This window comes from Parus major, chromosome 3 (assembly GCF_001522545.3).
Source record: "Parus major isolate Abel chromosome 3, Parus_major1.1, whole genome shotgun sequence".
Taxonomy (NCBI): Eukaryota; Metazoa; Chordata; class Aves; order Passeriformes; family Paridae; genus Parus; species Parus major.
In genome coordinates, this window is record NC_031770.1 from 21,228,538 (window position 1) to 21,242,409 (window position 13,872).

Below are 13,872 nucleotides of genomic sequence, written 5' to 3' on the forward strand. Positions count from 1 at the left end.
GCTGGGGCCCAGGAAATAGCCCCTGACATGGAGCACAGGACCACGCAGCAGCCAGGAGCCACAGCACTCAGCTCACAGCACAGCTCTCACAGAAAGAACAAACCCAACGAAGCTAACAATTGTACTTTCTCATTTTATTGCTAAAATCCCTACCATAAATCTCACCACACGGGAAGTTTCTGTTTCTCCAGCTTCCTACTCGGTGTCCTTGAGAAAACAAATGACACCACACTCACTGAAAAAAAAAATAAAAAATTCCATAGTGGTTTACTTTGTGCTTCCCTGTACCTTGTTATGCTGAGTGCTTCGTTTAGAGAGGGCTGACCTCCCCAGCCTTCTTCATCCCAGTGCCCTTCGCTGCAGGGACACACCAAGGAACAGGTTAGCACTGGAGAGAGGAGCAGGGTGGATGTTCCGGCGCAGGTAACCCTGCCAACTCAGCATCCCAAAGGTGTGCCGAGAGTCAGCGTGACAGTGACTGCTGTCTGCGAGGCGATTTTCACAGGAGACACAGGAGCTGTGCTACAACAACAGAAGCTGTGAATACAGCCATTCAAAGTTATGCCCCTCATATTTCATGAGATGCAGTTTCTCCTATAGGTCTGGGCTGGGGCCCAGGCTCACCTCGTGGCAATTCTACCCAGGGCAAGCCTTCAAATATTTTGTATCCCAGTTTTTCTTAGAAGGACACAAAGAATGTTACAGGGTAGTTCAATAGGGTGCAATGAATTACCACTTTGAGATGCCCCAAGTGCATAATCTGCTGTACCTGAACGCCCACAGGAGAATAGAAAAATCTATAGGTTTATTTTACTGTGTTTTACATAGACTGTCACTAACTCCTGTGGGGAAAAAAAGGCACTGATGTTTTGCTTTTAGCTATTAGGTGTAACAGAAGGAAGTGACAATGAACAGTCATCCAAATGGAGATGTGCATCACAGGGCTTTGTAACAGGCACCAAAAAGAAGGTATCTAGAGCATTTCAACTCATTAAAGCAAAGGACAAAAAGCACTGATCGGGTAAGGTCAGTCTTCAAGAACTAAATGTGAAGTTCAGAAAGGTAAGGTCTGACTTAGGTTTGAAAGGTTTTGTTTATTAAAGGAATACATGTAAACACCAATACAACATAATACATGTTCAAGGGAAAAAAATTAAAGATAGAAGCAGGATTGGTTTTGTGCAATTAACTCCAGACCGTGCTTCCCTCGACAAAACAATTATCTGAGTCAGTGGTAATGTTACAAATACTTGTAGCATCTCAAAGGCTCATTTCTGGCAAGTCATACTGCCATTCCTTCTACTCTCTATGATCTAGAATTCCTCACTAACATACTTGAAAAAAAATATTTTGGTGTCATTAACTAAACCGAATGCTTTGCGGTCAGAGTGACCAATCGTCTGGTTTCTGCCAGAACAGGGTTTTTCTTCTGCTGCTCACAGAAACCAGCTTGTGCTCCCATGCTATCTTATCCTGCCTTTGCTTACAGCCAGCACAGGGGCACAACCTGAACACAACAGCATTTCAAAGTAACATGGAAAATACTTTTTTGTACAGTTATCACCAGGCAAATGCAATGGGACAGATCAACACTGGCAGGGGCATTATCTGGTGGCTGGGCTAGAGAGCCCCAGGGAGGGAGTCAGGTGGCTGAGGGGAGGGAGGCTTTCCTTGAGCAACGAGCCCGCTCCAAAGTGACAGCCAGGGCAGTGCTGGAAGGAAGCTCGGGATCAGCTTGGTCTCTGCATTAGAGATTTCCGACCCGCTCGGCACAGGAAGTTGTTCCTGTGGCTCACCTGAGGGAGTTCCTGTTATGAAGCCAGAGGGTGGCGGGTTGAAACGCAGTTTCTGCGAGTGATGTAATCTTGGACGGCACTGGGTAGGCAGTGATACTAGTGACCTGGTTACAACCTGCAGTGTTGTGACAGCCCCTCTGCTGGCCTGGTGATCACAAGAAAGGGAAGAAAAAAAAAAAAAAAGGGGAGTGGAATAATTTTAAGAGGAAAAAAAAAAGTTTCCAGATTTCCTTTGTTTAAGTGAAGCATTTTCCTTTTCCACTTTATTTGAATACATCAACCTAGTGTCTAACAGATGGAGACTGTACAGATGCACTTTTGGGAGTGCCCATAAAATACACTGCTAAAATACAAATGGAAGGATACTTTTTTTTTCTTTTTTTTGGAGTTGTAAATTCAATAATCGTTGCTGTCACCTCACTTTCCCAAAGGAATTTGCCCTTTGTTCTCCGGATAAAGCTGGGCAGAAGAAGAAAAGTGGGGGAAAAAAAGAGTGCAAGCAAAGAGAATATTTAGGAAAAACCCCACGGATCCATAATCTGTACATCACAGTGTACAGCATTTGTACATCAGGAACCCATACAGGCATGGCTGCTTAGCAGCACTCAGCAAAATATTCTGCATGTCTTATATTCTTTTCCCATTCTCCAGACGTTTCTAGCAAACAAACAGGTCAGCTAATTGGCTCCTGCCCAAGTCTTACCCACTAGGGTTTGCTCAGAGATGTCACTTAGTCATTTGGCATGAGCAAATCCCAGGCTTCTTCCTGTTCAAGCAGCAGAGTGGGTGAAGGCTTTCTTTGATTTATTAAGACTATTAACAAACAAACAGGGGAGTTCAGAAGCTTCCTCAAGCACAAGAACACGAGCAGAAAGGTTTTTTTCCTGAAGTGGCAGCTAAAAATAGGACACTTAGAGGAAGTAAAGTTCATTAAGTGATAAAGCAGTGGTTACAGCAATGAGAGAAGAGTTTTTCCTTTTTTATCTATATATTTATTTAGTGTTATGTGTTCTTGCTCCTTATTAGAGTGCTAAAGCAGTGTTTATCCAGCTGAGGAAAAGATTTCCCTTTCTGTAGTGACTTTAACATGTAGCTCATCAAATACAACAGAGTCAAGGGTTTTAAACAGACATTGCCAGCCAACAAAGTACAACATTTGACAGCATTATTTGCCTTTTATATGCTCTTTCCAGAATGGGAAATGATATGCTATTTTCAAGACACATTCCACAGTATTATGCAACAGCTTTCTTAATTTTTAATGGATATATTATTTTTAATGTGTCAGCTTTTGCATAAAGCATTTTAGTATTTTATTTAGTATTTTCTTTACCATATACCATTAATAAATTATTTGCTTTTTCCTTCCCTACCCCTCAAGAGCTGCACCTAGCATAGGGAAATGGTCTATTGACGCAATAAAAAAATACTTTCAACTGGCACAGCCTATAGACACTTCCATTACCAAAGCACCAGAAGGACATTCCCACCACTGCTTATCTGGCAAGCTGTCAGTGCCAAACATGCTGCCCAGGAGTTGCCTTTAATGAAAGGACTCACACACACGTAGCAACCAGCTGTGGTAAAAATAAGCCAGCACCCTGTACAACCAGTGACTCCTGTTAAAAGTGTTCACTTTTGGCTCTGTTGCTCCAGCATCCTTAGCCATTACATCCGAGTGGTTGGAGACATCCAAAAGGAGCGAGTCAGGGTGCTCCTGTGCCAGAGAAACTTGTCCAGTTGACCTGAGTTTGTTCAGAGGGCACGTGTCTCTCATCTCTGCAGATCAGCCCATTCTATAAGGGCAAAAAATGGATGAGATTTGATGTCTTCAACACCAGCAACGCCAGCACCAAGACGCTCCGCAGGATTAAACTGCAAAAGCTTGACATAAAAGAAAAATACACATGATTCAGTGAGTAAGAACAAAAACAACCGCTTAAAAGTTTCAGAAAGGTCTAAGGTAAGGGACATCCTACCGTTTTCCTGCTCTATGAATTACTTTCAAGAGTGCAAAAGCATACTTGAAATTCCTAAAATCCAGTAAATGGAAGAAGACTCTCCTTTCCTTGAGTCTCAGTCTTACAGTCTTCAGAGACTACTGATCACAGCATGCAATTCCCTGAAGCACTGCACACTGGGACTTCATTTTAAGTGTAACCTCATTTTAAAAAGAGAGAGCAGCAGCCAGAGCCTGCATCAGTAGAACTCTGGACGCCGCATTTGCTTCATGTTAACCTTTGCTCACACCACTGTGTTATGGCTACACCAGGGATAGTGGTCTGTAACTTTCCATTTCATAAATTTTGAGTTGGTCCTAAAATATCAGGATAACATAGCCAGCTCTCCATTTCCTTAAAAAAAAAAAAAAAAAAAAAAAGTTTTAAAAAGTCCTCCAAATGGCCTAAAACTGAAAAATCAAACCAGTGAAAGAAACAAAACAGCCTAATGGCTTCATGGAAATTTCCTGAAATTCAGCACCTCGTTTGCTTTTTAGTTGTACATCACATGCTGAATTCATGTGAAAAGGAAATCACAATATTTACATCTGTTTAAAGATACCAATCCATATAAAAGGGAATGCAAAGGTAAACTCCAAAGAGACTAATAAAGACACACAAACATATTTTGCAGTTTTCAAGAACTGTTTATACTCTATTCAATTACAGCCAGTACAAAGGCATGATCTCTTGCTTGCTTTTTCTGCAACAGCTAATAGGATAACTTCTCCCAGTTGTCACTTGGAAAAATGTGTATTCATATCTTGATGCAGTCAACATCTAAGTGAGCCTACATCCATAAACATAGGAATTTACATATTTTAAGATGGCTCTGCTATTTGCAGTCATAGTGTCATAGAGTAAAAGTAGCTTGCTGACAGTGAATGGTGCTGCTCTAGTATCTCCCCCAAGCCACAGATACAGCCAGGGTGTCTCTGCATTCCCTGGAAATACAGGCAGCACCAGCAGAGGGAAATCACACATGGTCACTTATTTTCTGGAGTCTGTCCTTCCAACTAACTTTAACCTCAGAAAACAAATGTAAACTTGAAACAGACACCTACTGAAAAGTCACAGTGCCTATTTTGTTGGCAGTAGAACTTGAAGGTTCCTGAAAAAAAAACCTGAGTGCAAAATACCAAATCAACATCAAAAAACAATTTTATCTTTCAGCAGAAATAAACAGATCTCTGTTTTTTAGATGCTGGCTAAATGAAGAAGATGTTTACAATGAAGTGACCTGGACTGGAAGCCACAGCAGGAGACAACACCTGATACAATTTTCTGTATAGCAGGACACTGGTCCTGGAGAGTTACTCTGTGATGTTTTGACCTGTTTACCCTTGGCAGTGGAGGGAAGGAAAGTCGCGATGACAAATTGCTATCCATGCCAAGAGAGCTCTCTTCCTTTTCCTGACAAGGCTTCCTCAACAATGAATGGCAGCTTCCTTGGATAGTCACACAACAAAAATGTGATTTACTGCTTCATATAGCCAAACCTCCACCAGATAAGTCACCACCCTACACTAGACAGCTTGACCTAACAGGCACTGGGGAGACTGTTCTCTGAACAGACTTGGCCTTGTAACACAGCTGTGAGAGGCAGAAACTTGCCACTTAAAACCCACCAGTGGCAAAAGAGACATTCTTTGGGATATATGAAAATAGGCAATACATTAGTCTACAGCAGAAAAAACAATCCTGCACTGACATGGACACATGGACTGGATGACTTAATTTGTCTTCTAGTCTTAATGGGAGGAATTCTCTTCCTCAAATGTGATTTTGCTTTCCCTCAGCTATTTGTTTCTTATAGCATCTGTGGGTGAGGGTAAAAATTTGCTACCATCCAACTACATAAATGCAGATTACATAAAAATAGGATAGTTCTTCATTCATTTCCCTGTCTACCTTTGACAGAAATAAAAAGACATGTACTTTCGCCTTCAGTGACTTCACTTAGTCAAAATAGGTGGTGTCCAAACATACAGCTCCATTTCTACTAATGATTTCACAGTAACAGCAAAGAAATCAATCTGTCATTAGGTCTTTTCACTCACTGAATTTTCAAAATCTGTATCCTTTGTTTTCTTCAAGAAATACTTTGTCCACTCTGCTCTGTTCAAAACTACATCTAAGTCCTGCCATTATTTATGCATCCACTAGCAAGATCCTCTTCAAAGCTGAACAGCACAATTTACATATATCACTTATTCTTCTCAAGTGGAACAGGTCAGATCTAGGCAACACTTCCACAGTTATGTCAAAATTAACTAGAAAGAAGATTGTATTAACTGAATTTCAAGACCCTATACTATAAGTTCAGTTATGACTACCTAAAGCTAAGAGTAAACTAAAACCATCAAACAGTACTATTTCCATTAATTCTAAAATGGTGTATCAGTCTGGAAGCTTGTCTATACAACTGTGCCTTTTGTCCAACCTACCACTTATCTTCTGACTACAAAAGTCATTGGATTCACCATTTAAACTACTTTTCTTACCAAATGGCATCCAGAAGGTTTCCTGGAGGAGAGCTACAGACCTTCAACCACAGTGAAAGTCTGTAATCAGTGTGCTACAGGTTTCATAGTACTTTGAGCAATCTTCCTGAATTGGTCATCAGCATTTCTTTCCTTAGTTCATTACACATGTTTCCATGAACATTTAGGGCAGAATTCCTAAAATGCTGTGTATCACCAGCAGGTTTCCAGAGCATTTGCCAGACTTGTTCTTTGAAGAAATGGCAAAGCACTCCACTTTTCTACAGACTCAGCCAGCAGCAGAAGTCCAAACTTGCAAATGCAACAAGACAACTGGGCAAAATTCATCAGTGCTGACAAAAGAGCCATCCATGTTCTTATCAGCAGCTTTCTGGTTTTACATTTAGTTCACCAGAACAAGTGAGGTATGTAAGTATTCATCCCATCCACACATGTACATAGAGAAAACAACTTCTCCCCTCACCTACCTGCTGAATCAGTGATCTGGCCTCCTTCGATACGTGGTCTGGTATACTCAAAGAAGTGTGAGTGTTTATTCCTGATGGATGGCACTCAACCAGAGACTGGAGGAGAAAAGGAAAAAGGGAAAAATAAAGCAGGAAGGCATATTTATTAATTTCAAAATTGCAGTGTTGGATTATCTCCTAATATCCATGCAAGTTTAACACACAAAGTCAAAATTCAGTGCTTCCTAGTATGAAGTAGTGGTTCTGGGAGGAACGTCTACAGGTGCTGATGAGCTCCCTGAGACAGAGCTTTAGGACATTTACATCTTAAAGCTTCTGTTCTATTACTCAAATTTGAAGAGCCTGGTAATTTGGCGGACTTTGCTTCCTTCGTGCAGAGCTGTCAACCAATCACTAGTTTGATTTGGCCGAGCACTCTTTGCCTCAAAGTACTGAATTAATATATAGCAGCAACATATGGCTTCTACACAGTCTCAGGAAACAATACTGGAAGTATTAGGGCAAAAGTTTTGTGCACGTACAGATGGAATTTTAGAGAACTTAGATTTCACTGTAGCTAAGAGGGCAGCATAGTTTTGGTTATTTATTTTTAGTCCTTATTTTGGGACATCTCTATTAAGTTGTTCTGCTGAAGGCTGAGCATGTTTTGTTTCTCCGGTCCCACACAGACTAAGCAAATTAAGAGTGCTCAGGTTGGCAAAGCTCATCTGAGAAAGACCATCAAAGGAATCACACCTGGACACACCACTGGTGAGAAACTATTGGCCAAGGAGTCACTTTTATCAAGTCACTTGCCCCACTTGCCCCCAAGCCCTACCTTCCCAGTGAGGAGTTCAAAAAGAATGGCACCCAGGCTCCACCAGTCACAGGCTTCTGTCTCTTCTAGGATAGCACCAACCTCTAAACATGAGACATTTCAATTAATATTAAAAAGGTCAGTTACACCTTCAAAATTAACATATATTTACAAGGTGACTGTTTAATGCTGACAGAACATATACTAAATACCACAGAGCTCTCATTATGCCTGCAATTTAGTTAGCCCTTTAGCCACCTACAGATTGCATTGTTCAAGCACAGCAACACCATACATTTCATGCATAATTTGTCTTTTCCATGCATACATAGGCACTTTCGAGACTTGTAGGCATTACAGTTATGATTTTTCTACACTGGACAGAACTGGACAGTGACAGACAGTAAAGCAAAGCGTACTTAGAGTATTTATCCTGGCCAGAAGAGCTGGACAGATTGGAGTGGCCTAAAACATGGAGAAAAGCAGCACAAGGGATGGTGCAGTAGTCAACTGCATGCCTCAGTTTTGCCTTGGAGGGCAGGATTTGTCTCATGGCTAACCCACACCCTTTACCGGGATCACCATGGGAGGCTTTTCACTATGGTCCCATAGAGAGATATCAACTCTACTTCCCACAGCATAACCACAGCCAGGAACTGTCTATTGCTACAGCCCAGCCCAAACTCTACCTTGGTATGGAAACTTGTTTTCCCCCTGCATCCAACCCAACACCGCTGTTGCTGCACAGGCACAAGGGATAGCAGGGAGGGGAGATGGAGGTGACAGTCCCTGGCCATACACACACACGTATTCAGTAGCATGATGCATGCAGAAAACTTGGCCTTCACTGACTCAGGCTTTAAACTACAAAAATGATTAAATACAAACACACCCTGCTTTCTGCTCTAAAACAGGCAGAAAACCAGATTGCAATGAAGATGAAATCTTCATTTTGACTGTCAAAAAAACGCAGAAGCTGCACTAAAATAGCTTGAGTGGCAAAAGCCACACCAGCTGCCCAGCAGAGGACAACAATTAGCATACAGTCACATAGCTGTTGTTGTGAAAAGCAGTGCAGCATGGGCAGAAAAATCCTGCTCATCGTTTTTTGGAGCTTAGCATGAGCATGGCCAAGGAGAGCTCCAGATGAGTCCCAGCCCAGGGTCAGGGTGAGGGAGGTGTCACACCAGAGCTCCCCAGAGGCAGGGAAGCAAAGTCATGCTGAGCTCAGGGATGTGCAGAGGGCTGCCCCTCAGGCAGCTTCCACACAAACTGGAGAGGCTCAGCACCTCACAGAACTAAGCTCAGGCTGCTCTTGCAAGAGCAACAAGAAAGGATGACTCAGACATTGTTTCTGGAGGTAGCACATCCCTCATGTTGAGGAGTTTACTACACTTAATGGCCTTGGAATGACCAATACATCACTATAAGGATGCCACACATCAGAATTTATTCCAGCCCTTACAGATTAATACTCCTATCAGCAGCAAGAAACTTTTACAAAGATGTAACAGCAACCACACGAAGAACAGTATCAGGATAATTACATTCATTTTTAAAACGTTTTAAGATCCCAGGCAAGCACCCAGATGAAGCTGAAATCATGATAAATTGAGAGAATTTGTGTAAAAACCAAAATTTGTTCTTGCAATTTAATTTTAAAGCCCTTTAGAAAGGCAGACCTTCCAGGAAACTATCCTTTAAAAAAAGAAAAATAAAAGAAGTGCAAAGTTGGGCCTTTCCACACAAACCAGCTGGTGAAAGGTTTTCACAGAATTTCTCAAAGAAACCTACTAAATGGAAATGCCTTTTCAGTTCAAGGGAGCTTTCTTCCCAAAAAGTGAAGATTTTTATTTTTAAATTAAATTACATACTTATTACAGAATAAGGACAGCAAAGCCAAGAATTAATAAGATTGACTCCTATATTCTCACTTCCATTAAGTACCCAAAATTGATGGAAATTTTAGAATGATGCCACAGAAGTAAATAATCCATTTTCCCCAAAGGTGTTCAGTGGGAATGGGCCTCATGAAGTTACAGCCCAACAGAAAAAAAAAATTACCTAAATGTGAAAAAATGCATCATTCAGAGCACAGAGAAAAGAAATTCTACCAAAAAAAATTTACTCAGTCTTTGTGTTATTTCCCTTTATGTTGGCAATCAAGAGATGCTGATACAATTCTCTAAAGAACCAAAGTTACACTGCTTTCTTTCACAGAACTGTTCATTACAGGAAGTAGCACTTATGAAGAAAATGGACATATATAGAGTAAGAGTCAAAAAGCAAACCAGACTCCACTTCCTCAAAATCCAAGCTCATGTTTTTCAATTGGAAGAACACTTTCAATATATGCCAAGCAAAAACAAATGTCACTGCAGTTCTCTGACAAGAGCAGCACTGAGCTCTTCCATCCACTTTTGGCCATGACCAAAATGACACAAGTGGAATAAATTAAGAGCAGGCAAGTAACACAGATTCCTTCCAGGGCTAGAGGGTTCTGCTTGGGTTCTCATGCACAAGCAGAAGCTGCATGACAAGTCAGCTGAACCAACACAGAACAGAAAATGCAAAACTCAGCTGAGGGCAACACCTGAGTCTCCGTTTTTAACAGAAACTAAATTTTAGCTAAACTTTTTTCCTATTACGCAATGTCTGTCTTCCAGCTGCTTTCCCTAGGTTACAAGGTTTCCTTACTTCAGGTAAAAATAAATGTTTTCCTTATTAAAAAAAAAATAAATTAAAAATCACAGTGAATACTACAAATAAACATGTGCTGTTTACATTTCCTTCCTTCGAATAGGTCATATGACTTCTGATGCAATACTGATCATAATAAGTCCAGGATACTACATCAATATTACTGCATTTTATCTTGACTAAACATCATGGGAAAATTTAGAAACTGTAGATTATGAAGTGCTTTTGAGGGACACAGAGTAGATGGCTAATGCAATATACCACACAGGGCACATGTTTTTTTTGAAGCTTCAATATGGCAATAAATCCGAACTACAATATCTGCCTTCACTAAGAAAACATTTTCATCTCAATCCATCAGCAAAGTAATTTAGACAATAAATGGTAGTGACACATAAGCTTAAGTGAATAACATGGGAATATTTGTGCCAAATCTTTCCTTCATGAACCTTGAAATCAAGGACCTTACCCGGATTTGTACAAAAATAAACATGTGTACACATGTACAAGATGTTGGTGCTTCTAGGACTGGCAGAACCACATTTGCAGAAAAAAAAACATTCATATCATCCTCAAATAGAAAATCAGAGAAATAATAAAGAAAGGTGAAAAAAAGCCAATAGCTCTTCCAACTTCACTGCAATTTCATTAAACAGAGAGCTTTCCTCTTTGTCCCTTCCCAAAGCATGGCCATGACATCCAGCACCAAACAGCACAAGTCAACAGCAATGGTAAATTCCTGCACAAAGCAATTCCAACAGCAGCCACTGGGATAACTGAAGGGAAGGAGATTTGTAAAATGCTATCAGGTTTAGACAGAGACAGATGGTGCAGGTAAACACCTTCACTACCCTGCACTGTCCTCCTTCCAGAGCAGCTGGTCTCAACTGAAAGGCCATTTCTTTATGGTTTCCATACTTATCTCAATATTTGCATTATACACAGTAATACCTTACTTCCTGATAAGGGAGACATAGCTGACAACACTGTGTTTTAAACAGAAGTGCCAGTTCTGAAGAAAAAGCAGAACTTCCCCTCTCCTGAACACACATTCTCAATAAAGCTATCAATGGCAAACTAAGGCTTATTTTCTCATTCTTTACACAGCACCTTAACTTGAAATATATAGCCTTCTTGCTGAAGGATTTCAAAGGCTTTTACTACCACACCTCCCACATTTTTTTTTTAAAAAACAGTTTCCTCCAGGGCTGACAATAACACCTCATGACCTGCACACATGAACAGTAGTTAACATGAAAGAAGCCAAGCCTACAAGAGGCCTTAGACATTCGGTGTGCAGCTCAGGCCAGACGGCTTGTGAATCACCAAGAACAAAAACTTAATCAAAAATTTTGCAGGAAAAACTGTAATATAAAAATAATAACAATAACAATAATAATAATAATAATAAAGCATCTCCAGTCAGATCACAGGAAAACTGGCTCTAGGTAGATGTAGTGCTTCCCCAGACACCTAGGAGGCAAGAAAGGCTCTGCACTGAGGTGGCTTCTTGGAATTAAGAAGGGCGGATTGATATGAATTTCCCTGCCTTTCCCTTAGCCCACACTCCAAGCAGAAACAGCATGCTCTCAAGTATCATCACTGATAAAAAGATAAGGAGACCCATCTGAACAACCATCAGGTGTCTGAAACTCATGAGGAATTGGACTTCTCCAATATCCTGAAAAGAAACATGATGTTTTCCTCTTCTGTGGCCATTAAGATAAACATTGCATGAAAAAACATTATTAGACACTGGAAATTCTGTTTACCTTACACTCCCTTAATTTTAAAAGATTACTGTTTTATCATATTTTGATAACTATATATGTAAAGAAACATTTGCAGAGAATCAAATAAAGTAACTCCAACCTAATTCGCTCTCATCAGACTCAGTCAGCCAAGATACCATAAGATACAGTCACTAAATAAAATATCCCACAAGCAATCTGCCAATAATGCTTTGCCTAAAATGCTTCAGCAATTTATAAACCACAGTATTGAACCATCTATATTAAAGTATAAGAAGTTTATCATGGTCTTTAAACAATAAAGTAGTGAGGCAAGTCCAATGAACATTTCCTAAGATCAAATGGAGTATGAAAATAGGAAGTTTCATTAAAAAGTTATTCAAAAACATATGAGCATCTATGTTCCTCTTTGCAAAAGAAAAAAAAGAGGGGACTGTTCTTTTTCTTTTAGCAGCCCAAGATGGCACCAAAACTACTTCTAAAATGATCATGTGACAAAAGAAACAAAGTTTTATTACTGTTCACATATCAAAACAAAGCAAATAAACCTCATACCTAGCTCCATTTATTTTCACAAGGCATCCTGTATACTATCTTCAAGGTTTAGTCCCATCTGTTATATTAACACTAATAATAATAATAATAACAGACATAAATAAACACAGGTAAAGTACAGTTTCTTCTGGAGTTAACAACTGGCTTTTATGACAGCCAGACTAAAACATCAGGTTTTTACAACTCAGCAGCTTGGGTACATCTTACTGCTTATTCTAGCTACAGAGCCTGCGAAAAACCACAAGACCATGAAACACATAGTGTACTTACAACAAGCCTGAGATCAGATTTTTTTCAGAAAGTACCTGATGCTCTCTCCAAACCTATGCTTTCAATTACCAGCTCCAAGTTCACGACATTTTGCTGTTCTGGGAGCAGTCAGTTATTGTTTTCTGTGGGACACTTAGGTCTTTAGAGAGCTGTCCCACTTTAAATGGTTGTTGTGAAACTGTTTTCCCAGGAATCAGTACTTTTTCTGCACCTCCAGACCTCCTTCACACCAGCCATGTATTTTTCATGTTAATGTTTGACCCTGTTTCGTATTGCCAGGGCTTTTCCAATCAAGCTAGCCCAGCCTTCTGATTTTGATGCCCAAAGCTCCATCACCTATCCAGATTTTTTCTTTTCTTTTTAGGATAATCCTGAGATGTTAATGTTACACAAAAATCTAGGACAGAGTCAGAGTTAAAAGCAGGAAGTCCAGTCTTAGACTATAACTATGAGACCAGCCCACTCCTCGACATCTCTCAGGGTCAATGGTACTTTAATCTACCACAGTTATTTTGCTTCTTAAACAAATTAAATTACTGTAATAAAAAATAGCAGACTTAATGAGTGCCTGCAAACTCCTACTGAAAAACACATACATAAATAATATGTAGGTTTTCCTGCATCAAATGTCTATTTGGTAAACAGAGGCAAATAATCTTTTTCCTTATTCACTAAATAAAAATTATAGCATGCAGGCTAATAATATCAACTAGCAATTTTTTATTTTCATGCCATATATTTTAGGTATCCAGCTGCACTTTGCATCTGTATTTTCAATTGTTTAAGAGCAAAAGTGACATCTTCATTTGGGAGTAGAAAAATCACGTTGCACACTGAAACATTTTTGTCTTTTTTTTTTGGGACAAAATCCTTTGCACACAAAGCCTTCTTTTTGCTTAGGTTTTGCACTGTGCACAAGTAACAGCAGGTTAAAACCAAATTTACTGTACATTTATGTGTAGGCTTCTGTGAATGCTAGTTTGTGTAAATAAGGCTTGATTATAACACACAGCTCAGGAAAGCATCAGAATAA

The 13,872-nt window shown here is 39.9% G+C and overlaps 1 protein-coding gene across 3 annotated transcripts in view; it reads right to left on the reverse strand.

The window, feature by feature from the left end:
- Positions 1-1,074: 1,074 nt before the first annotated feature.
- The window catches only part of RPS6KC1 (ribosomal protein S6 kinase C1), an 86,169-nt gene continuing 73,371 nt past the window's right edge, over positions 1,075-13,872 (reverse strand). For all 3 annotated transcript variants that reach the window (XM_015622444.3, XM_015622445.3, XM_033513298.1), the window contains 3 exons: positions 7,585-7,667; positions 6,768-6,863; positions 1,075-3,680 (listed from right to left, as the gene is read on the reverse strand). In XM_015622444.3, the coding sequence (XP_015477930.1) occupies positions 3,570-3,680; positions 6,768-6,863; positions 7,585-7,667 (290 nt within the window). In that variant the 3' untranslated portion in view covers positions 1,075-3,569. The remainder of the gene's footprint in view (positions 3,681-6,767; positions 6,864-7,584; positions 7,668-13,872) is intronic.